Source organism: Bombina bombina, chromosome 3 (assembly GCF_027579735.1).
Source record: "Bombina bombina isolate aBomBom1 chromosome 3, aBomBom1.pri, whole genome shotgun sequence".
Lineage (NCBI taxonomy): Eukaryota > Metazoa > Chordata > Amphibia > Anura > Bombinatoridae > Bombina > Bombina bombina.
In genome coordinates this window covers 738,638,867-738,665,622 of record NC_069501.1, presented here as the reverse complement: position 1 = coordinate 738,665,622, position 26,756 = coordinate 738,638,867, and the positions used below count along the sequence as shown (strand labels likewise).

Sequence of the window (26,756 nt, the reverse complement as noted above, 5' to 3'; positions counted from 1 at the left end):
AAGGTTCCAAATTACATATGTGACATTGTTTGAGAAAAAGAATAGAGTGAGGAGGTGAACAAGTTAATTTGTATATTAAGATCCAAGTCATTACAGTTACCACACTGGCACTTTATCTGTACTTATTATAATTCTGGCAGCAACAATGAATTAAGAGCTATTGTGTGGTTTTATACTCAGTTCTTAAGAGACTATTGTTCTAGTTAAAATGTCTTCTCTTGGTAAAACTGTGTGTGACTCTTCACAAACAGAAATATTTTCTCAAACCTGATGTGGAAAGTAGACTTTTTCATCACATAACATGTAAATAATATATATACAAATTGTAGCTCAGAAAATAATTCATTACAATGTCTAAGATGAATATATAAAATATGTAAAGAACAATAAAGTGGGATTACAGTAAAACGACCAATTTCCCCACTCCCTTAAGGGATACTTTTAATATTATCTAAAAAAAGAAAGGCCACGTATGGTAAACATGTTACAGTATTGTCTTATGTGTAACCAGAGTTTTTTGTAAGCTTTAGGAAACATAATAGTAAGTAGCAAGTATGTTCTTACCAGTATATCTAACTTTGCCAAGTGCATCAACATCTGATATTGGAGCAGTACTGAAGACTGTGTTATCAACTAAAAACAAAATACACAATGTTACATGGAGATAAACAGTAAGTATGGCTTAACAAACAAAGTATTATCATAGACAACTGGGTTTGTCAAAGGGAAATCCATATACAGCTGTCTGCATTTATCATTGCACAAGCAGTTCTTGTGAACTGCTTGTGCAATGCCGCCCCCTGCAGATTTGCGGCCAAGCAGGGGGTGTCAATCAGCCCGATCGTATATGATCGGTCGGATTGATGTCCGCAGCCTCAGAGCAGGCGGACAAGTTATGGAGCAGCGGTCTTAAGCCTGAAGGAGCTTGATAATTCGGCCCCAGAGAATACAATTTTAAAAAGTTTCCAATTTATTTCTCTTATCAAATTTGCAACTTTCTCATGTTATTCTTTGTTGAAGAGATATCAAGATAGGTAACGTGCAAATAGTGCTGCCATCTAGCTCTTGCAAATGTATAACATTGTTGCAAAATGGCTGCTATATAGTGCTGCAGACACATGCCCGCTCCTGAACTTACGTCCTGCTTTTCAACAAAGGGTAACAAGAAAATTTGATAATAGAAGAACATTGTAATGTTTATTAAAATTGCATGCTTTATCTGAATCATGAAAGAAAAAAAAATGGGCGTATGTCTCTTTAAATAGATAAAAATGAAAAGGTAATGTTTTGCATTCTGATTTAATACATCGTTGGTTATATATAAAGTTGACAATTACTAGTATTTAAGTAACCTGAATGGTCACTATTCTGTAAAACTAGGCAGCCTGACTGCCATACATCAAGACTGCACAGTCAGAAATGACATTAGCTATGGATTGATTCTCAATGTAGTTCAACTCCAAATATCTATGTGGGCTGTCCTACAGTTCCATAGACAGGCATCAATTTAACGGACAGTCTAGACCCAATACTTATTCTGGCTGTTTTCTTATATGACAGTTTAGCAGTGCACGTTTAATATTTTTTAATTATCTATTTCAACTTGCACATGCACCAATAAGCATGTGCAAGTAGAAAAACTTATTTAAGAGTCGATCTTGAGTGGAGAAATTTAACATACCAAAATATACATGCAATAGGTGGGCGGAGCTTGACAGACATTTTTGGCTCCTAACCAACGAGGAATATTTAAATGTTTCATGTACTTCTTACAAGCTTATAGATGCGGGGCCAGTTGCAGGGTGCTTCTCTGATGTAACAATAAGTAAAACTGTCCCTTTAACTGTAAATGGGCAAATAGATTAAGAGACACTAAACTCAACATTTTCTATCAAGCATAAAAAAGCAGCTATAAAATATTTTTAGCATGATAAAATAATAAGTTAAAGCAGGTTAAATAGGAAGTAACATAAAAACAAAATACTTTATTGTCTCTTTAATGTTTTTTTATTGATTGTTTGCTAACAGGATCTCAGTACTGTGGTATTTTTAGAAGTAATCATTCAGCCTAATAGCATAGTGTAACTTGTAGGACTCCTTTATGACTAAGTTATTCAAACAAATATAGGCCTAGATTTAGAGTTTGGCAGTAGCCGTGAAAACCAACGTTAGAGGCTCCTAACGCTGGTTTTAGGCTACCGCCGGTATTTGGAGTCAGTCAGGAAAGGGTCTAACGCTCACTTTTCAGCCGCGACTTTTCCATACCGCAGATCCCCTTACGTCAATTGCGTATCCTATCTTTTCAATGGGATCTTTCTAACTCCGGTATTTAGAGTCGTGTCTGAAGTGAGCGTTAGAAATCTAACGACAAAACTCCAGCCGCAGAATAGTTTAACTATTTTAGCTATTAAATAGTTCTTAACTATTTAATAGCTATTGTACCTGGTTAAAATAAATACAAAGTTATCTGTAAAATAAATATAAATCCTAAAATAGCTATAATATAATTATAATTTATATTGTAGCTATATTAGGGTTTATTTTACAGGTAAGTATTTAGCTTTAAATAGGAATAATTTATTTAATAAGAGTTAATTAATTTCGTTAGATTTAAATTATATTTAACTTAGGGGGGTGTTAGTGTTAGGGTTAGACTTAGCTTTAGGGGTTAATACATTTATTAGAATAGCGGTGAGCTCCAGTCGGCAGATTAGGGGTTAATGTTTGAAGTTAGGTGTCGGCGATGTTAGGGAGGGCAGATTAGGGGTTAATACTATTTATTATAGGGTTAGTGAGGCGGATTAGGGGTTAATAACTTTATTATAATAGCGGTGCGGTCCGCTCGGCAGATTAGGGGTTAATAAGTGTAGGCAGGTGTCGGCGACGTTGTGGGGGGCAGATTAGGGGTTAAGAAATATAATATAGGGGTCGGCAATGTTAGGGCAGCAGATTAGGGGTACATAGGGATAACGTAGGTTGCGGCGATGTACGGAGCGGCAGATTAGGGGTTAATAATAATATGCAGGGGTCAGCGATAGCGGGGGCGGCAGATTAGGGGTTAAAAAGTGTAAGGTTAGGGGTGTTTAGACTCGGGGTACATGTTAGGGTGTTAGGTGCAGACTTAGGAAGTGTTTCCCCATAGGAAACAATGGGGCTGCGTTAGGAGCTGAACGCAGCTTTTTTGCAGGTGTTAGGTTTTTTTTCAGCTCAAACAGCCCCATTGTTTTCTATGGGGGATTCGTGCACGAGCACGTTTTTGAAGCTGGCCGCTTCCGTAAGCAACTCTGGTATCGAGAGTTGCAGTGGCGTTAAATATGCCTGTACGCTCCCTTTTTGGAGCCTAACGCAGCCATTCTGTGAACTCTCAATACCAGAGTTATTTAAAAGGTGCGGCCAGAAAAAAAGCCAGCGTTAGCTACTCGGGTCGTTACCGACAAAACTCTAAATCTAGCTGAAAGAGACTAAAAATGTCAATATAACAAGTGGAGTAACCAGTGTGATATGATAATAATAATGATAAAGGTTCAGGTGTATTGAATAACTGTATATATTGCTGCTAATACATAATTGTACATCTTGACAAGTGTTTTCTGCAAAACTTTACTCACAACATCTCATTGAAAGTGTATATCTATGTGTAATGGTCAAAGGAGCAATATAAATGGATTTTTTTTGCGTGATTTGTATTATGAGTTGAAAGTAAACTGTTTTTGCTCGAGCACTAACCCGTTGAGCATAAAAAGCTAAAGTTAGAATATCACGTGCATGATAACCTATTACCCCATAGAATTCAATGAAAAAAAAGAACACCCCACTCTCGCGCAAACCTGATTGCATTTTCTTATGTGCGCTTACCCGACAAGAAAATATGAATATTTCACATTCCAATTTTCTTCACATAGGAAAATATGTTCTATTTATTCTTAAATAAATATGTCTACATATATCTGATTTTTTTAATACAATATACAGATATATATATATATATATATATACACCTATAGTTATACATGATTATATATAGGTAAAGATATATACAGATATATATGAATATATATTTATAAATACTTAGAATATATTCCCCTATGTGCAGAACATTGGAATGTGAGATATTTACACTAAATACAGGGAGTGCAGAATTATTAGGCAAGTTGTATTTTTGAGGATTAATTTTATTATTGAACAACAACCATGTTCTCAATGAACCCACAAAACTCATTAATATCAAAGCTGAATATTTTTGGAAGTAGTTTTTAGTTTGTTTTTAGTTTTAGCTATTTTAGGGGGATATCTGTGTGTGCAGGTGACTATTACTGTGCATAATTATTAGGCAACTTAACAAAAAACAAATATATACCCATTTCAATTATTTATTTTTACCAGTGAAACCAATATAACATCTCAACATTCACAAATATACATTTCTGACATTCAAAAACAAAACAAAAACAAATCAGTGACCAATATAGCCACCTTTCTTTGCAAGGACACTCAAAAGCCTGCCATCCATGGATTCTGTCAGTGTTTTGATCTGTTCACCATCAACATTGCATGCAGCAGCAACCACAGCCTCCCAGACACTGTTCAGAGAGGTGTACTGTTTTCCCTCCTTGTAAATCTCACATTTGATGATGGACCACAGGTTCTCAATGGGGTTCAGATCAGGTGAACAAGGAGGCCATGTCATTAGATTTTCTTCTTTTATACCCTTTCTTGCAGGCCACGCTGTGGAGTACTTGGACGCGTGTGATGGAGCATTGTCCTGCATGAAAATCATGTTTTTCTTGAAGGATACAGACTTCTTCCTGTACCACTGCTTGAAGAAGGTGTCTTCCAGAAACTGGCAGTAGGACTGGGAGTTGAGCTTGACTCCATCCTCAACCCGAAAAGGCCCCACAAGCTCATCTTTGATGATACCAGCCCAAACCAGTACTCCACCTCCACCTTGCTGGCGTCTGAGTCGGACTGGAGCTCTCTGCCCTTTACCAATCCAGCCACGGGCCCATCCATCTGGCCAATCAAGACTCACTCTCATTTCATCAGTCCATAAAACCTTAGAAAAATCAGTCTTGAGATATTTCTTGGCCCAGTCTTGACATTTCAGCTTGTGTGTCTTGTTCAATGGTGGTCGTCTTTCAGCCTTTCTTACCTTGGCCATGTCTCTGAGTATTGCACACCTTGTGCTTTTGGGCACTCCAGTGATGTTGCAGCTCTGAAATATGGCCAAACTGGTGGCAAGTGGCATCTTGGCAGCTGCACGCTTGACTTTTCTCAGTTCATGGGCAGTTATTTTGTGCCTTGGTTTTTCCACACGCTTCTTGCGACCCTGTTGACTATTTTGAATGAAACGCTTGATTGTTCGATGATCACGCTTCAGAAGCTTTGCAATTTTAAGAGTGCTGCATCCCTCTGCAAGATATCTCACTATTTTTGACTTTTCTGAGCCTGTCAAGTCCTTCTTTTGACCCATTTTGCCAAAGGAAAGGAAGTTGCCTAATAATTATGCACACCTGATATAGGGTGTTGATGTCATTAGACCACACCCCTTCTCATTACAGAGATGCACATCACCTAATATGCTTAATTGGTAGTAGACTTTCGAGCCTATACAGCTTGGAGTAAGACAACATGCATAAAGAGGATGATGTGGTCAAAATACTCATTTGCCTAATAATTCTGCACTCCCTGTACATAGTTAAAACCTAAAACATGTTTTTATCTACTTAACTGAAAAGGGCTCCAATGTACTTATATATATGTTTGTGTATGTATGTGTTTATATGTGCATATATGTATGTAAATGTATATATAAGTATCTCTGTTAAAGCCCTTTAGCTGCCTTTTTTTGTATAATTTTTATTACACAGTGTTATTAGGAGTGTAACTATACTTTGTAATGTATTTTTTATGTGTTTTGAGCAACTTTTTTATTTCACAAAATAGTTAACCCGAGCGCTAAAGTGCTGTAATTATTCTAGAGTAAATAACAATTGCGCTCAAACGATCACGTTTACTTTCAACTTGTATTACTAGCTGTAAGCCTGACAAGCGCAAACACCTGCGATAAACCCCTTATCACTTGTGTGCAAATGTTTGCATCCACTCATAATCTGGCCCACAGTGGGCACTTTTTTACCCATACAATAAAGTTATTTTATTCTTGTGCTTGTCAGTGGGATTTACAGCTAGTATTAGAAGTGAATTATGGGTATTGTGCGCTGTAGAGTTGCTCAAATTGTCATTCACTTTTAGCAGAGACTAAACCAGAAACGTAGGAGTGTGCTCTAACATCAGCCTATAGGATGGGCAGTATGGCTTCTAATTGGCACACATGAGAAAAAAAAATATTGATTGGAAAGTCATAAGTAATGGGGGGGGGGCAAAAATGTATAATTAGATCTTAGTCTTGAAAATATAAGTGAAAAGAAGTTTGAAGAAATGATTAGGGTATCAGGTTTTGGATGTAGGATGACAAGAGGCGTCTCATAGGGTAGTAACGTCTAACAAGGTTCAGAAAAACAAGAAAGCAACACGTAGTGCTCACGTGGCACACTGTAAGACTAGAGTTTGACAAATTTGTTCCAGCATTGTCACGCTGAATTTAGTTGGTAGACTCTAATCTTCCAGTATACCCCACGTGCACTACGGGTGGTGCTCAATTTCACGAGAGTGCATTTGTTGCTTTCTTGTTCGTCTGACCCATGGTAAACTTTATCACCACGGGATTGCCAGAACCATGGAAGAGAGCTGCCCAGGGGATTCTTTCCTTTTTTTGTACACTTCAAAGGACTGCTATTGTCTAAAATACTTTATTTCCCAACCCTCTGAGGTTTTATACTGATATATTTTATACAGATATATATATACGTATATATATATATATATATATATATATATAGCCACCTATTGTTTTTTGCCAGCGTGTCCCTTTCTTGTTAAAGTCTCTAAACAAGGGTGCCAGGGCCTCATTTAAGGTGCCAGGGTCTCATTTTAAGGTGTCAGTCCCTTTATATCAGCTACAAATACAAGAGAACGACTCTAAACTTCCTAGGAATACACAATCTTCTGATTTATATCACACGTTGTACTTTACACCACACAGATATCAAGGGGCATATTTAAATCAACCCCCTGGGCTTCAGTTTAACTATAATACTTAATTTTCCCTTCTTTTTCGAAAATAGTAAATAGCCTCTGCTCAAAATTTATATTCATGATTGTTCTGTTTTTATTTTTTCCTGATCAGAGTTTGGATATTCAGGCAATAGGGCTGCCAAAGAGCAAAATTAAAGAAACACCCAAAAGGCTGAGATCATTATTATTATTGGATGAAATTATGTCTAATCGTGAACGTCACTTACACTTCCCAGAATAAACAACAAGGAAGAAGTTTGCCTAAAATCCTTAGTAGCTTGAAGATAAAACTTCAAAGCTCGAACCACATCCAGATTATGAAGTAAACGTTCCTTCGAAGAAGAAGGATTAGGACATAAGGAAGGAACCACAATCTCCTGATTGATGTTGCAATCAGACACCACCTTAGGTGGAAAACACAAGCGGGTACGTAGGACAGCCTTATCAGTGTGGAACACCAGATAAGGAGGCTCACATTGCAAGGCAGCCATCTCAGAAACTCTGCATACAGACACAATAGCCAAAAGAAAAAGAACCTTCCAGGACAACAATTTGATGTCAACTGAATGCATAGGCTCACACAGAGCCCGTTGTAAAAACTTAAGAACAAGCTTCAAACTCCAAGGTGGAGCGTTAGATCTAAACACAGGTCTGATCCTAATCAGAGCCTTAATGAAAGATTAAAAGTCAGGGAGCTCTGCGAGCCTCTTGTGCAACAAAACAGAAAGAGACTAAATCTGTCCCCTCATGGTACTGGCAGAAAGGCCCTTCTCCAGACCCTCCTGGAGAAAGGAAAGAATCCTGGCAGCCTTAACCTTATGCCAGGCTAACCCACGCTCTTCCCACCAGAATAAGTAAGCTCTCCACACCATATGATAGATGCGACGAGTAACAGGCTACAAGCCTGAATGAGAGTGCATCACAATTAAAATAATTAGCCACTCTTAATGCCTTAATTCTTTCCTGGATCACGTCGAGGGGGACCCTCCACCTCGATCAACTCAGATAAGGAGTCACACCAGTAGGTAGCCGCACCAGCAACCACAGCAACAGCCGCTGCCGATTGAAACAAATATCCCGTATGTTGAAACTCTTTCTTAACAGAGTTTCTATCTTCTTATCCATGGGCTCTTTAAACGAGGAACTATCCTCAAGTGGGATAGCAGTGCATTTAGCAAATGTGGAGATAGCGACATCCACCTTGGGGATGGAACCCCACAACTCCAATTGAAAGTCCAGTACTGGGAAAAAAAATTTAAAAGAAGAAGGGGAAAATGAAGAACCAATTCTTTCCCATTCATTCTTAATAATGTTCGCCATCTTTACAGGAACCGGGAAAGTTTGTGATACAACCCTGTCCTCGTAAACCTTATCTAATTTAGGAATCAAAGGTACCTCAGGCAACTTGGGCTCTGGAGCCTCTAACATAGCCAAAATTTCCTTCAGCAGAAAGCGTAAATGCTCAATCCTAAATCTAAAGTCTGGTTCCTCCACAGCTGGAGGCTTAGAGGCAGCAGATTCCAACCTAGAAAGAGCACCCTCTGAAGTATCAGAGGCACCTCATCATCATATAATCTTGTATCAGATAAATACAATAAGCTAGTAGATGACCCCTAGAAAGGATCACAATATTTGACCTTTTGCTTGTGCTTAGCAGGGCGAGGTAAAGCACTAAAGGCTGCAGACACTGCCATTTGTAACTGCTCAGCAAAGTCTGGTGGTAAAATGGTCCCTCCAGATGGAGGATTAGGAGTGCTATGGGAAGCTGCATGTGTATTAGGAGATGACTGTAGGGTGCGCACCTTACAGGACGGAGACTCCTCAGAGGTGGACGACTCAATGGTATCAAATATATTAACTTTCTTTGACATCATTACTTTATCAAGGCAGGAGGAACATAATTGAGCAGGCGAGTGTACCGTGGCCTCCTCACAATATAGACAGGTATTAGATTTAGGTAAAGAGGGAGTACCCTCTAACGCATTAGAATCCTGCATAGCTTGCGTAACAAAGCAGACTATTGATTGCTAAGGAAAAACTGCACCTTTATACCCCCAATGGCTGGGGCACTCACCACCTCCTATGACCCAGGCCAAACAGAGAAACTGTTTCTTCTCTGGTAAACCGCACGGTCAGGAAAGAGGAAATAAGTGTGACCACACCCGGTCATGTGGTGCGCAATGCAGGACCGCCCCTGCTATACTATAAAAAAAAGCTGTTCAGGCCGCGCAGCTCCCAAAACGCAAGTGAAAACCCTGTAAGTTACAACATCTGCCTGAGCCTCCTCTCACACATTACGCAGCATAATCAAATAAACTTATGTGATTAATCCCCACTGTTCAATAATCCCCCTCCGAGAGATATTAACCCTTGATTCCATATGGATAAAACGAGCCACATTGTGACCCTGTCTTCTTGCATTATCATATGTATATAAAAAAATGAAACAATCTTACCGGAATCTATGTCGTGGAACAGAAACATAGCCTCTCAAGTTTGACAGTCTTGTAGCATCGCTCCTGACATGGACTTGAGCAATGGAAGCAGGCAGTGAAACTTGTCAAAACTGATTGCTTAGGAGCTGTTAATACGAGTCTGGATGAGATCGCAGAAAGACTCTCCCTGCATCTCCAGAATCTAATATTCGTCAATGTTCTCACTGAGAGGCTGACAAGACTACTTAAAACTCCAGTCCCGTTTCGAAGGGCAGATACCCTCCATAAGGAACTACTCTGAATCTTCTGACACTTCTCTGCCAACCTCCTGTGACGAAAGGCGAAGAATGACTGGGATATGAGGGAAGTAGGGGGAGTATTTAAGCCTTTGGCTGGGGTGTCTTTGCCTCCTCCTGGTGGCCAGGTTCAGTATTTTCCCAACAGTAAGGAATGATGTTGTGGACTCCCCTCATATTAAGAAGGAAACAGAGTGGACTTATTATACACATATGTCGAGGGTGTGACAATAAAAGTGATAAACTAAATAATACACCGATAAAAATTGCATTAGTAATATATAAGGATATGGGTGGTCAATAGGAGTCCTCCTCTATTCCAGTGTTTGAAGTGATTCAAGTGATTTCTTGCCTCAAAAGCAAAATAAGAAAAGTATGGTGCAATACAATTTGTTTAAAAAGAGATATTATCTTCACATTAGTAGTCCCACCAAGGGGTTACTCACACTTTCATGAGCCCACCAGGTAACCAGTATATACCAATCCCAAACAGCTGCTTCAGGTAAAGAATAATTTATTTAAATACATAAAATTGTTTAAAAGCCACAAATATATACTTCAAAGTGTACAGTCACTCGCGTATCAAACCACTAGCAGCTTTAAGTGGGAGTGATAACTTATCCTTTGCTTGGGTGGAATGAAATAGCATGCCGCACCGGCTTAGCTAGCTCCACCTGGGTAAGTAGTAATCTCTCGATACCTGTCCTGGCGACCTTGCTTGTAAACAGCATATGGTGGCGTTCATTTAATGTTCCTGACGTACGTTTCACCGTAAGCGTACAGCTTTTTCAAAGGAAAGTTGGACGCTTATGGTGAAACGTATGTCAGGAACATTAACTGAACACTACTATACGCTGTTTACAAACAAGGTCGCCAGGACATGCTATTTCATTTCACCCAGGCAAAGGATAAGTTATCTCTCCCACTTAAAGCTCTGCTAGTGGTTTGATACCTGAGTGAGTGTACACTTTGAAGTATATAATTGTGGCTTTTTAAACAATTTTATGTATTTTAATAAATTATTTTTTACCTAAAGCAGCTGTTTGCGATTGGTATATACTGGTTACCTGGCAGTATAAAACCGGGTGTGCGCCTGTACCTAGATACAAAGAGGACAGAGTTTCCAAAAACCGGGTGTGCGCCTGTACCTAGAGCCTGGTGGGCTCAAGACAGTGTGGGTAACCCCTTGGTGGGACTACTAATTTGAAGATAATATCTCTTTTTAACCAAATTGTATTGCACCATATTTTTCTTATTTTGTTTTTGAGGCAAGAAATCACTTGAATCACTTCAAACACTGGAATAGATGAGGACTTCTATTGACCACCCAAATCCTTATATATTACTATTGCAATTTTTATCTGTGTATTATTTAGTTTATCACTTTCTATTGCCACATTTTTATTCACTAACGGCTAGATTTAGAGTTTTGTCGGTAAAGACCCGCGTAGCTAACGCTGCTTTTTTTCCCAACGCACCCTTCCAACAACGCTGGTATTTAGAGTTGTCTGAGGGGCTGCGTTAGGCTCAAAAAAGGATGTGTTGAGCGTAATGTAGCTCCACTTCAACCCTCAATACCAGCGTTGCTTACGGTAGCGGTAAGCTGGGAAAACGTGCTTGTGCACGATATCCCCATAGGAAACAATGGGGCAGTTTGGGCTGAAAAAAAACCTAACACCTGCAAAAAAGCAGCGTTCAGCTCCTAACGCAGCCCCATTGTATCCTATGGGGAAACACTCTCTAAGTCTGCACCTAACACCCTAACATGAACCCCGAGTCTAAACACCCCTAATCTTACACTTATTAACCCCTAATCTGCCGCCCCCACTATCGCTGACACCTGCATTATACTATTAACCCCTAATCTGCCGCTCCGGACACCGCCGCAACCTACATTATAGCTATGAACCCCTAATCTACTGCCCCTAACACCGCCGACCCCTATATTATATTTATTAACCCCAAATCTCCCGCCCGCACCGTCGCCGCTACCTTACCTACATTTATTAACCCCTAATCTGCCGACCGGACCGCGCCGCCACTATAATAAATATATTAACCCCTAAACCACCGCACTCTCGACTCGAAAACACTATAATACATTTTATGAACCCCTAATCTGCCCTCCCTAACATCGCCGCCACATACCTACAATTATTAACCCCTAATCTCCCGCCCAAACCGTCGCCACTACTATAATAACCCCTAAACTTCATCCAAGGTGCGCAGAGGAGGTCCTTGATCTGGTAGAAGTCTTCATCCAAGCGGGGCAAGAAGAGGTCCTCCATCCAGTAGAAGTGTTCATCCATGCGGCGTCTTCAATCTTCATCCATCCGGAGCGGAGCCATCTTCAAAGGAGCCGACGCAGAGCCATCCTCTTCTACCGACGGACTAACGACGAATGAAGGTTCCTTTAAGGGACGTCATCCAAGATGGCGTCCCTTCAATTCCGATTGGATGATAGAATTCGATCAGCCAATCGGAATTAAGGTAGCAAAATTCTGATTGGCTGATGCAATCAGCCAATCAGATTGAAGTTCAATCCGATTGGCTGATCCAATCAGCCAATCGTATTGAACTCGCATTCTATTGGCTGATCGGCTTTTTTTATTTTTTGTAATTTAGTGTTTTGTTTTTTTTGTATTATAGAATAGTTTATTTTATTGTATTTTATTTTAGGTAATTGTAGATAATTTAATTAATTTAATTATAGTGTAGTGTTAGGTTTAATTGTAACTTAGGTTAGGATTTATTTTACAGGTAATTTTGTACTTATTTTAACTAGGTAGCTATTAAATAGTTATTAACTATTTAATAGCTATTGTACCTAGTTAAAATAAATACAAAGTTGCCTGTAAAATAAATATAAATCCTAAAATAGCTACAATGTAACTATTAGTTATATTGTAGCTATAGTAGGGTTTATTTTATAGGTAAGTATTTAGTTTTAAATAGGAATAATTTATTTAATTATAGGAATATTATTTCGTTTAATTTAAATTATATTTATGTTAGGAGGGTGTTAGGGTTAGGGTTAGACTTAGGTTCAGGGGTTAATAACTTTATTATAGTAGCGGCGACGGTGCGGGCAGAAGATTAGGGGTTAATAATTGTAGGTATGTGGCGGCGATGTTAGGGAGGGCAGATTAGGGGTTAAAAAAATTATTATAGTGTTTTTGAGGCGGGAGTGTGGCGGTTTAGGGGTTAATACATTTATTATAGTGGCGGCGAGGTCCGGTCTGCAGATTAGGGGTAAATAAGTGTAGTTAGGTAGCGGCGACGTTGGGGCGGGGGGGAAGATTAGGGGTTAATAAATATAATATAGGGGTTGGCGATGTTAGGGGCAGCAGATTAGGGGTTCATAGGTATAATGTAGGTGGCGGCGGTGTCCGGTCGGCAGATTAGGGGTTAAAAATATTTATTAGCGTGGCGGCAATGTGGGGGGGCCTCGGTTTAGGGGTACATGGGTAGTTTATGGGTGTTAGTTTACTTTAGAGCACAGTAGTTAGGAGTTTTATATTCCGGCGTTAGCCCATAAAGCTCTTAACTACTGACTTTTTTTGGCGGTAGGAGTCTTGTCGGTAGTGGGTCTACTGCTCACTTCTCCCAAGACTCCAAATACCAGCGTTAGGCAGATCCCATTGAAAAGATAGTATACGCAATTGTCGTAAGGGGATCTGCGGTAGCCTGGAGTTGCGGTAGGGAAGTGAGCGTTAGACCCTTTCCTGCCTGACTCTAAATACCAGCAGGCGGCCAAAAGCAGCGTTAGGACCCTTTAACGCTGCTTTTGATGGCTAACGCCAAACTCTAAATCTAGGCATAAGTGATTATTGTACATTTTTAACATGTGTTGAGGGTGTGCTGATACTTATTTCTACGTGCAAGTTCCTTCTCTTCAGTATACACACATTGATGTGTATTATCCAGCTGTCTGCTCCATCTGTTTCAGGAACAGGGCTTTCAAAAAGTGTCAGCATAGGATATTTTCCTGCTCTGCTATACTTTGCCACTCTACTGTGTCAATGTTTTGTTTGAACTGTGTATCTCTTCCAGAATTCCGCTCTGACCTTGTAGAATAACTTCATTCCAAAAAACAGCAGCGCGTTGCTTTAATTTACACTTTTAATACAAGTGTAACTAGAAGCAAGATGCTGCTGTTTTTTGGAATTGAGTTTTGCTGGGGAGTTGGCCAGTGGCTCCTGACAGCCTGCACCCTTCGCATACCATAGCTGCTGGACCAATAGAGAGTTTTTGTAGAATAACTTACATTACTGTGTTTCCATTTTTTGTCTTACGATGCCACCTTCTCTTTTCTGCCCATTCACTCAAGACATCTTAAAAATGTGAAACAACAGAACTACACTGATATACCCCTTCTAGAATTACAAAGCACAACAACATATATTTGAATTTCTGATGAAAACTTGGCATAGTGCAGTGACAGAGCGAGGGGAACATCCTATACTACACTAGCTGGACCCGTAGCATTGGTACAAAGGGAGAAGATAGCTGGATAACATATACTCTTCTTATTGTAGGTAAGTAGAATTTTGCTGCACACTTCTCTGAGTTTTCAGTGAAACACTCCACCATGTTCTGTGTATCTGCATTTTTTTTATTAATGAGATAAGGAGCTGATTATCTATGTGGTGAGGAAGCACCCACTAGTATCTTTCTTTCTTTTTCTTTTCAAAAACTATACAACAGCTAATTCAGCACTTTAAAGCCGTGTTAAAACTTCACATAAAACAGGTCCATGTAGCCAGTTTACAAACTTACATTTAACCATATTGCAATCCATGTTTTTTTTAATAATGTTTGCTTGCTTATGTACTCCAAGTCTCATCAACTTTAAAAAAAAAATAACAAATAGCAAAGCAATCTTACTCGGATCCTCCTTAGGAGGTAAGGTGGTTGGTTCCTTCTTTGGTGTCTTTATTGTTACTGATGTTCGATTAGGCCTGGCTGTTGCAAATGCACGTGGTATCAGAATGCTTCCTATATGTGAAAAATAATAGTGTAAGTTATTAAATAATTCTCTTTAAAAAATTTGATTTTAGCATTCAGATTAGCAACTATCTGATTGTACAATATGATGCTCTGTCATCAGAACCTGCAATAAGTACACCTGATTACCATGGCAACAGAAGCAAGTTTTTCAGAAAATGCTAGACTTATAAAGCAGATTTAATTTAGCATTTTGGAGAATGTAAACTACTCTAGAAAAATTCAGGATTAGCCCAAAATGGGCAAGATTACAAGGTGCACAACAAATCAATTGCGAAAACACTGCACGCGTTATGGCTTTTTCACATTTGGGGTTGCGCAGCTATTACAAGTTGAAAAATAACATTTAGAAGTCAATGGAGAAGACAAATAGAAAAAAAACACACAAAAACCCTAATTAGACATGTGCAACGCTAAAAATTACGTTTCGTTTTCATTAGTTAAATAAATAATTTAGTTTCGGCAAATTAGTTTAGTTAAGTTTAAAAATAAAATTGTTTCAACAAAATGGGGGGCGGAGCCTATAGCTGTTGCGGTAGGATGTGTGTGTGGGGAGCTCCTGGACCTAATCAGCTTATTTGGAATTTTATTCTAGGTTTTACTTGTTTTTCTTTGAAAAAATTGGGACAATCTGCCTTAAGCTACTTGAGAGAAGGATGGGAATACCTGACACACCACTGACCTACCTATGTTCCTCAGTTGACTTCACTGCGACTAGCCACAAGGTTGTGAGGCCTCTACTGTCTGCCTGTCAGTGCTGTCGAGGTTGCCACATTTATATCCCCCCAGGTCCCTGGATCAACAAACCAGTTTAAATATAACTGGACAGTTCTTACTATAGTGCAACTGCTGAAGAATAATAACCTTACGATACGAGTCTTTGCATTAATACGGCACCAGATAAGTGCTTAGAATATGGAGGTCACCACGGTTCTTTCAACTGACCTATTGGGTCTTATGGAGGCTCACTACAACGCTCTTGTGATGACAATAAGAGAGGCTTTCACTCCTTATCACACTGCCTCGCCAAACGATACAGCTAAAAATATCTGCACTGCCAAACCTGTTGAAGACGACGGTGCTGTGAAGCCCGAAACCTTGTCACCCCAACTACGGCTCTATGAGGAAATTGAGCCGGAGACAACCTTGATGTGTGCAGCGCCTACCATTAACCTAACTGCAGATGACTACTGCAGTGAATATCTACCTATAGCCATGCTGCCAAAAAAAATCAGTACTACGGACTTCCAAACTCTGCAGGGCTTTAAGCACTGTGCGATCAGAGAAACATTCCGGGCCCCTATGAAACCTTGGTGTAGATTTGTCACACCCCAACTAGCGATCAAGAAGGTCACTGAATTCACAGTTCCTTACCTCGGCACCAGTGAAAGTGGCTCCAGTCGCAGTACTCATGAAATTGCAGATCCTACCATCACGGTGCGTCATGTGACCGGATTTGCAGTGGTGTTCTTTTTTGAAGACTGGTGTCCGGCTTCTTCATCCAGATCGCTGCCCTGTTGGGATCCTGGAGGGCTGTGCCTGCTCAACTTTCTGGGAAGCTACTCTCCCCCTTTTGAGAACACTCGATCCGCCTGGGAGAGGTTGGCCACTTTTACAAGCTGGATTGGGGTTTCCTGAGCCAATGGTCACTTGTGGATCAGGTCTATGCTTGCCGGTTGATATGCTTTTGTGACCGTATTGAGCCTTGAATTTACTTTCCATGGTAAGGAGTCGGACCAAAGCTGCTTGAAAAAGTGTTTTTGGGATAGGAACACTGCTGAGAATCCTCTCAATGCAAAGCATTAGTAAAGGTAATTCAGTGCAACCACACTAAAAAGCAACATTATAGTTGAAGTTTCTAGTGGTTTTAAAAAAAAATAAAAAAAAAATACAGTGGAATTGAGCCAAATGATCCTTTTTTCGTGTGTCTCAATGATCCTGATCTTAAGCTGTAAACCTCATTCCAAGAGCATTTTGTTTTCAAGATTGACACCCAGCTTGTCTAGATTCCTACTGTAGAAAATATCAACTTTACGTGACCTTGATATTTTTGGAGTCACTTACTGCAGTTTGTAAATTTAAATATGTTTTGCTGAGCAGGCTGCTTTGTATTTTTCATACAGCATGTGATTACATTGAACAGTAGGATTGCTGTATGGACTTAAGGAAGCATGCTATAAGGGATTCGATAGAAGCATTCACATATACAGGGAGTGAAGAATTATTAGGCAAGTTGTATTTTTGAGGATTAATTTTATTATTGAACAACAACCATGTTCTCAATGAACCCAAAAAACTCATTAATATCAAAGCTGAATAGTTTTGGAAGTAGTTTTTAGTTTGTTTTTAGTTATAGCTATTTTAGGGGGATATCTGTGTGTGCAGGTGACTATTACTGTGCATAATTATTAGGCAACTTAACAAAAAACAAATATATACCCATTTCAATTATTTATTTTTACCAGTGAAACCAATATAACATCTCAACATTCACAAATATACATTTCTGACATTCAAAAACAAAACAAAAACAAATCAGTGACCAATATAGCCACCTTTCTTTGCAAGGACACTCAAAAGCCTGCCATCCATGGATTCTGTCAGTGTTTTGATCTGTTCACCATCAACATTGCGTGCAGCAGCAACCACAGCCTCCCAGACACTGTTCAGAGAGATGTACTGTTTTCCCTCCTTGTAAATCTCACATTTGATGATGGACCACAGGTTCTCAATGGGGTTCAGATCAGGTGAACAAGGAAGCCATGTCATTAGATTTTCTTCTTTTATACCCTTTCTTGCCAGACTTCTTCCTGTACCACTGCTTGAAGAAGGTGTCTTCCAGAAACTGGCAGTAGGACTGGGAGTTGAGCTTGACTCCATCCTCAACCCGAAAAGGCCCCACAAGCTCATCTTTGATGATACCAGCCCAAACCAGTACTCCATCTCCACCTTGCTGGCGTCTGAGTCGGACTGGAGCTCTCTGCCCTTTACCAATCCAGCCACGGGCCCATCCATCTGGCCCATCAAGACTCACTCTCATTTCATCAGTCCATAAAACCTTAGAAAAATCAGTCTTGAGATATTTCTTGGCCCAGTCTTGACGTTTCAGCTTGTGTGTCTTGTTCAGTGGTGGTCGTCTTTCTGCCTTTCTTACCTTGGCCATGTCTCTGAGTATTGCACACCTTGTGCTTTTGGGCACTCCAGTGATGTTGCAGCTCTGAAATATGGCCAAACTGGTGGCAAGTGGCATCTTGGCAGCTGCACGCTTGACTTTTCTCAGTTCATGGGCAGTTATTTTGCGCCTTGGTTTTTCCACACGCTTCTTGCGACCCTGTTGACTATTTTGAATGAAACGCTTGATTGTTCGATGATCACGCTTCAGAAGCTTTTCAATTTTAAGAGTGCTGCATCCCTCTGCAAGATATCTCACTATTTTTGACTTTTCTGAGCCTGTCAAGTCCTTCTTTTGACCCATTTTGCCAAAGGAAAGGAAGTTGCCTAATAATTATGCACACCTGATATAGGGTGTTGATGTCATTAGACCACACCCCTTCTCATTACAGAGATGCACATCACCTAATATGCTTAATTGGTAGTAGGCTTTCGAGCCTATACAGCTTGGAGTAAGACAACATGCATAAAGAGGATGATGTGGTCAAAATACTCATTTGCCTAATAATTCTGCACTCCCTGTAAAGTGTCTATATTTGCATTCAAATATATAATATCACAGTTTTTACTATAGTTTTTACTATATAATATTTGTATTTTGTTGTCAGTTTGCAAGCAAAACATTGTTAATTGTTAAGCAATTCCATTTACATTCATTATTTTTAAATTTAGTGGTGATTGACAAACATACACTAATAATAATGAAACTGCATTTACATATACTAACTCCGCTCCCCCTACATTCCGAGCCCACACCTGGGTTCAATTTAGGTGAACTATTTTCACCCCACACCTTGTTCCCCTTCCTTAAATATTTTTTTTTGTGTTTTATTAATGTCTTGTCACTAAACTTAACTGGACCTGCGTGTCCGTTACTTCTTTGTGTTTTCTTTAGAGCAGGGGTCCTGCGTGTCCCCAATTGTTACTTATACTTTTGAAAACTGAATAAAAAATATATTAAAAAAAAAAAAAAAATTGTTTCAACAAATTACTGATGTTAATTTAAATCGTTTTTTTCGGATCCATTCTTTATTCATATGCATTATTCTATTCTGAAGTTTAGAATAGAATAATGCATATGAATAAAGAATGGATCCAAAAAACGAAAGGATCCGAAAAAATGATTTAACTTAACATAACTAATATGCTTACAGTAATCTTTTGGAAAGAAACCTTTGCAGGTGCAACTGTGGGCTCTCCTCCATTAATCATACCTGAGGAAACAGCCAGGAGCTTGCTGCCGAGAAACGTGTTTAAGCTCTTAAAATAAATTGTTCTTATTTCTTTTTACATAAGCCTGGTTATTTTGGCTTTTTTAATCCGCATGAACTTTGTTGCACCTGCAAAGGTTTCTTTCCAAAATATTACCGTTGGGATACCGTTGGCGATCTTCAGCCTAAAGTTGATGCTGCATGCAGTGAAAGCTGCCTTTTCCAGATGACACAGACAATTCCCTTCGGCTTGTGGAGGAGAGCCCACAGCTGCACCTTTGAATTTTGGATGCCATCTGTTCCAGCGTACTGACTGCTGTTGAATGTCAGCCTGCCTATTCGCACTTCTTTATATAAGAGTGCCAGTACTCTTGTGAGTATATCTACAACTGTTTGTTTCTTTTTGTGACCCCAGTCTATGGAACTTATTTGCACTATGAGCTGCTGTCTTCCTCCAGACGGGCAGAAGTCTTCATCTAGACAGCATCTTCTATCTTTATCCATCCGGCACGGAGCGGGTCCATCTTCAAGACATCCGATGCAGCGCATCCTCTTCATCCGCAGACTAAAGACGAATGAAGGTACCTTTAAGTGATGTCATCCAAGATGGCGTCCCTTAGATTCCAATTGGCTGATAGAATTCTATCAGCCAATCGGAATTAAGGTAGAAGCAATCCTATTGGCTGATGCAATCAGCCAATAGGATTGAAGTTTAATCCTATCGGCTGATCCAATCAGCCAATAGGATCGAGCTCGCATTCTATTGGCTGTTCCAATCAGCCAATAGAATGCAAGTTCCATCCTATTGGCTGATTGCATCAGCCAATAGGATTTTTCTACCTTAATTCCGATTGGCTGATAGAATTCTATCAGCCAATCGGAATCTAAGGTACGCCATCTTGGATGACGTCATTTAAAGGTACCTTCATTCGTCTTTAGTAGTCGGATGAAGAGAATGCTCCGTGTCGGATGTCTTGAAGATGGACCCGCTCCGCGCCGGATGGATGAAGATAGAAGATGCTGTCTGGATGAAGACTTCTGCCCGTCTGGAGGACCACTTCACCCAGCTTGGATGAAGACTTCTCCCGGCTTCGTTGAGGACTTCGGCCCGGCTTGGATGAAGACTTCTCCCAGCTTCGTTGAGGACTTCGGCCCAGCTTGGATGAAGACTTCTCCTGGTAAGTCGATCTTCAGGGGATTATTGTTAGGTTTTCTTAAGGGTGTATTGTGTGGGTTTATTTTTTAGATTAGGGGTTTGGGCTTACAAAAGAGCTAACTGCCCTTTTAAGGGCAATGCCCATCCAAATGCCCTTTTGGGGGGGGTGTTTTTATTTTTTTACAATTAAAAGAGCTGATTACTTTGGGACAATGCCCCGCAAAAGGCCATTTAAAGGGCTATTGGTAGTTTAGGCTAGGGTTTTTTTTATTTTGGGGGGGATTTTTTATTTTGATAGGGCTATTAGATTAGGTGTAATTAGTTTACATATCTTGTAATTTGTTTATTATTTTCTGTAATTTAGTGTTTTTTTTTTGTACTTTAGCTAATTTAATTTAATTGTTGCTCATTTAGTTAATTTATTTAATTATAGTATAGTGTTAGGTGTTAGTGTAACTTTGGTTAGGTTTTATTTTACAGGTAAGTTTGTATTTATTTTAGCTAGGTAGTTATTAAATAGTTAATAACTATTTAATAACTATTCTACCTAGTTAAAATAAATACAAACTTGCCTGTAAAACAAAAATAAATCCTAAGCTTGCTACAATGTAACTATTAGTTATATTGTAGCTAGCTTAGGGTTTATTTTATAGGTAAGTATTTAGTTTTAAATAGGAATAATGTAGTTAATGATAGTAATTTTCTTTAGATTTATTTAAATTATATTTAAGTTAGGGGGTGTTAGGGTTAGACTTTTAGTTTAGGGTTTTAATACAATTTGTTTAGGGGTTAATACATTTAGTATAGTGGCCTGGTGTTGCAACCTGTCCCTTAAAATACAGAACACTTATAAGGTACATATGCTGCAGGGTAAGCAGGGAGGAATATGAATAATGCTGTCCAGAAACATAATACATGTTCCACCCTGCAGCATGTGTAACTCATAAGTGTCCAGGAAAACATGGCTGAGGTGGCAACCCTAATAGTGGCGGCGACGTTGGGGGCAGCAGATTGAGGGTTAATAAGTGTAGGTAGGTGGCGGCGACATTGGGGGCAGCAGATTAGGGGTTAATAAATATAATGTAGGTGGCGGCGATGTTGAGGGCAGCAGATTAGGGGTTCATAAGTATAATGTAGGTGGTGGCGGTGTCCGGAGCGGCAGATTAGGGGTTAATAAGAATAATGTAGGTGTCGGCAATGTCGGGGGCGGCAGATTAGGGGTTAATAAGTGTAAGATTAGGGGTGTTTAGACTCGGGGTTCATGTTAGGGTGTTAGGTATAAACATAAATTTTATTTCCCCATAGGAATCAAAGGGGCTGCGTTAAGGAGTTTTACCCTCCATTTTTGCAAGTGTTAGACTTTTTCTCAGCCGGCTCTCCCCATTGATTCCTATGGGGAAATCGCGCACAAGCACGTACGACCAGCTCACCGCTGACTTAAGCAGCGCTGGTATTGGAGTGCGGTAAGGAGCAAAATTTGGCTCAGCGCTCACTTCTTGTCTTTTAACGACGGGTTTGTAAAAACTCGTAATACCAGCGCTATAGGGAAGTGAGTGGTGAGGGAAATCTGCTCATTAGCACCGCATAGCCTCTAACGCAAAACTTGTAATCTAGCCGAGAATTATCCAAAAAAATAAAAATTATTCCTATTCTAATACTCCGTTTAAAAAAAAAAAAACAGAACACCCCAAAGTAAAAAAACCCTAATCTATAATAAACTACCAAGGGCCCTTAAAAGATCCTTTTGTAGGGCATTGCCCTAAAGTTAACAGCTCTTTTGCTAAACAATTACAACAAACACCCCCTAACATTACAAATCCCCAACCCCCAAACCCACAAAATTAAAAACCTAACTAAAAAAAAACCTAATCTACCCATTGCCCCCAAAAAAACAACCGCCCCCCCCAACAATAACCCTGAAATCGGTACTCACAGTTGCTGAAGTCAGGTGAAAGATCTTTATCCCAGCGATGAAGCATCTTCATCCAGGCGGCTCCATCTTCATCCATCGCTGGACCGGCATATTCTTCATCCCTGCGGAGGCGTAACGGTCGATGAGCAGAGGCGGAGGTCCAGGCGGGGAAGTCCTCTTCATGCGATCGCCTGCCGCACACTGAGGATTCAATGCAAGGTACCCCTTCTATATTGGGGTACCGTTGCATTCCTATTAGCTGAAAAATTTAAATCAGCCAATAGGAATTAGAGCTGCTTATATCCTATTGGCTGATTTGAACACCCAATAGGATTTAAGCAGCTTTCATTCCTATTAGCTGATTCAAATCAGCCAATAGGAATGAGAGCTGCTTAAATCCTATTGGCTGTTTAAATCAGACAATAGGATATAAGCAGCTCACATTCCTATTGGCTGATTTAAAATTTTCAGTCAACAGGAATGCAATGGTACCCCAATATAAAAGGGGTACCTTGCATTGAATCCTTAGTGTGCGGCAGACGATTGCATGAAGAGGATTTCCACGCCTGGATGCATCGACCACCCCGCCTCCGCAGGGATGAAGAAGATGCCGGTCCGTCAGTGGATGATGATGGAGCTGTCTGGATGAAGATGCTTCGCCTGACTTCAGCAACTGTGAGCACCGATTTTGGGGTTAGTGTTAGGTATTTTTTTTTTGTTTTTTTGGGGTGTGTTTTTTTTTAGATTAGGACTTTTTTTATTTTAATGGACCGTAAAAGAGCTGAATGCTCTATTAAGGGCAATGCCCATACAAATGCCCTTTTCAGGGCAATGGGTAGATTAGGTTTTTATAGTTAGGTTTTTTTTTCTTTTGTGGGTTTGTGGTGTTTGTTTTTATTTGTTTGCAAAAGAGCTGTTAACTTTAGGGCAATGCCCTTTCAAAAGGCCCCTTTAAAGGCGCTTGGTAGTTTATTATAGATTAGGGTTTTGTTTTTTGTTTTTTTAAACCGGGTATTAGAATAGGAATAATTTTAATTATTTTGGATAATTTTGTTTGTTATTTTTTGTAATGGTAGTTTTTTAATTTTTGTAATTTTAGTGTTTATTATTTTTTGTAATTGTAGTTTTCATTTTTTATTAATCTTAGGTTTTTGTATTTTTAGTAAGGTTAGGTTTTATTAGTTTAAACTTAGGTTTTATTTTATTTCATAGGTAAGTTTGTATTTATTTTAACTAGGTAGTTAGTAAATAGTTATATTGTAGATAGCTTAGGTTTTTTTTTTTTCACAGGTAAGTTTGTATTTATTTTAAAATAGGTAGTTAGTTAATAATTGTAACTTTAATTTAGGTCTATTTTAATTATGTTAAAGATAGGGTGTGTTAGGTTTAGGGGTTAATAGTTTAATTTATGTTTTTGCGATGTGGAGGGTGGCGGTTTAGGGGTTAATAGATTTAGTTAGTGTTGGCGATGTTTGGGAACGATGGTTTAGGGGTTAATAGGTTTATTTAGTGTTTCAGTTAGTGTCAGCGATGTCGGGTAACTGCAGTTTAGGGGTTCATAGGTTTAGTTAGTGTTGGTGATGTTTTGGAATGGCGGTTTAGGGGTTAATAGGTTTAGTTAGTGTCAGCGATGTCGTGGAAGTGTGGTTTGGGGTTAATAGGTTTAGCTAGTGTCGGCGATGTTGGGGAACTGCGGTTTAGGGGTTAATAGGTTTAATTAGTGTCGGCGATGTCGGGGAACTGCGGGTTTAGGGGTTAATAGGTTTAGTTAGGGTTGGCGATGTTGGGGAACTGCGGGTTTAGGGGTTAATAGTTTTATTTAGTGATTTAGTTAGTGTTGGCGATGTTGGGGAACGGCAATTTAGGGGTTAATAGCTTTATTTAGTGATTTAGTTAGTGTCGGTGATGTCAGGGAACTGTGGCTTAGAAAAAATTCTGAATATGAATAAAGAATGGATTTGAAAATTCAGAAACTGATTTATTAATTTTCGGAATTTTTCGGGATTTTAGTTATGGTGTGGATTCAGATATTCGGATGCATTCGAATCTCCAAATTGGCCAAAATTCGTCCGAAAACTAAATTCGGCCGAAACGAATTGCACGTCTAACCCTAATATGTTGCACAAAGCCCTTGACGTATTCGGCTTGAAAAGTATGTTTGAAAATGCAAATATTTCATATTGCGAAAATGTTTTCATAACGAAATTTGTTCTCTTTAATTCTAAATAAATATTTCTCTATATATGTGATGATATTTGGACTGATATATCATTTTACAGCGTAATATGTAGATGAATATATATGAATATATATATATATATATATGTCTACATATCTCGAGATCTATATGTGAATATCGCTTTGAAAATCCCTCTGAGATATTGTTTAATGTGCATAAGTTTGTGATCGAAAATCTTTTCATCTCCATTGTTAAACATATGTCTATGCATATAAATCCATATTTCTCTATGTATGTGTATGTATGTCAATGTAAAATCCCTTTGTCTGCTTTTTTTTCCTAACACCCGAGATCTTCTATCTCGTTTGCAATATTTTTTTAAAATAGTTTTTTAGACAGTGTTAATATGAGTGTAAGTGTACTTTGTAATGTATTTTTGAAGTGTTTCGTGAAACTTTTAGGTTGTGCAAAACTGTTAACTACAGTTCTTTAAGCGCTGAAAGGATTGTTACGTAAAAAGGCGAATGCGCACACAATCATGATTTTTCAAAACTTGTTATAGCTGCGCAATGGAAACTGATTGCGAAAAGACCATACTGCTCATGGAAAACTAATGCGTGACTTCTAATCCTGCCCAATATGTTTTATGTATGACCACTTGATCATAAACAAAATAAAAGCTGTATTACTATTTTATTATGAACCCACACCAATTATAGAACATATAAACTTATTTCAGTAGGGCTAAAAATGGTTAATGTGTGGCTTATTCACACCATTTTGAGGTAAACTTTATTAAAGGGACAGTTTACCCAAAAATTGTCACCCTTTTAAATGGTTCCAAATGATCTATTTTACCTGCTGGAGTGCATTCAATTGTTTACAAGTAGCTTCTTTACCCTTATTTTGGCATTTGAAATAGGTGATTTAGCCTGTGGTATCCCCACTTATACCGAAAGTTTCTATACTGGAGTCCAGGATATTGACAAGCCTTTGTAAACACAGCTAGCAGAAGAAATTACACTCCCAGTGGGGTACCGGATAGTAAAGTAAGAAAATGATAATTTTCCATGGATCTCCCTAAGTATTGAGCTTTGGTTTTCATCCAAACAACAACAGCAGCTACTGAGTGTCAAGTGCCGGTGTAGACAGGGATACTGCCAAATATCTAGTTACAAACTGTCCACAGCACTCTTGCACATCTTCTTTTACTTAAGAAACAGACATGCAAAGCTTTAGATGTCTGTTTCTTAAATAAAAGAAGAAGATGTGCAAGAAAGTGCTGTGGACATTTGATTTTTTATTCTTTGATCTTTGGTTTACAGACTAATATAAGATAAGGAAGCAAGTGTGTGTACACAAAGTGATAACATAATGAGATCTTATATTTCCTGCAATTTCAACCCACTGTAATAGGCTGTGGTTTAAAAACACAAAACCAGCTACTTTATATACACAAATAAACCTGCAAATGCAATTTCTCATACATTTTATACTCTGCAGCAGGTATAACAATTTATTGAAAATACATTAATGGAAAAACAATTTTACAGTGTACTGTTCCTTTAATCTTTTTCGGTGGTGTCTTAAACAGTCTACACCTGTTAAAACACTCCCAGAAAGTAAACACCTTGAGCAACTCATTATTATAATGTGTACACAGAAGAATAAATACCTGAAAAATAACTTACAGCCAGATTATGAGTTTTGCGTTATGAGGGGCTTGCTAATAACGTGCAAGTTATTTCCACTGCCCACCTTTAATAGCGCTGTTATTACAGGTTTGCAAAAACCCGGCGTTTGCGGGCGATATGGCTTCATTGAGCTCCATACCGCACACAAATACCAGCGCTGCTTTGAGCTGCTTTGACATGCTCGTGCACGATTTCTCCATAGACATCAATGGGGAGAGCCGGCTAAAAAAAAGTCTAACACCTGCAATGACGGAGCGTAAAGCTCCGTAACGCAAGCCCATTGATGTCTATGGGGAAAGAAAATGTATGTTTAAACCTAACACCCTAACATAAACCCCAAGTCTAAACACCCCTAATCTGCCACCCCCAACATCGCCGACACCTACATTACACTTATTAACCCCGAATGTGCCGCCCCCAATGTTGCCGCCACCTACATAAATTTATTAACCCCTACTCTGCCACCACCAACATCACCGCCGCCACTATACTAAAGTTATTAACCCCTAAACCTCTGGCCTCCCACATCAATAACACTAAATAAATATATTAACCCCTAAA

General features: G+C 39.1%; 1 protein-coding gene across 1 annotated transcript in view; it reads right to left on the bottom strand.

Annotated features, from left to right (window-relative positions):
* ABI3BP (ABI family member 3 binding protein) overlaps positions 1-26,756 on the bottom strand; it is a 533,245-nt gene that overhangs the window by 129,824 nt on the left and 376,665 nt on the right. Inside the window, exons 63-64 of the mRNA XM_053707567.1 lie at positions 14,753-14,863; positions 565-633 (exon numbers count right to left, since the gene is read on the bottom strand). Of these exons, the coding sequence (XP_053563542.1) occupies positions 565-633; positions 14,753-14,863 (180 nt within the window). The remainder of the gene's footprint in view (positions 1-564; positions 634-14,752; positions 14,864-26,756) is intronic.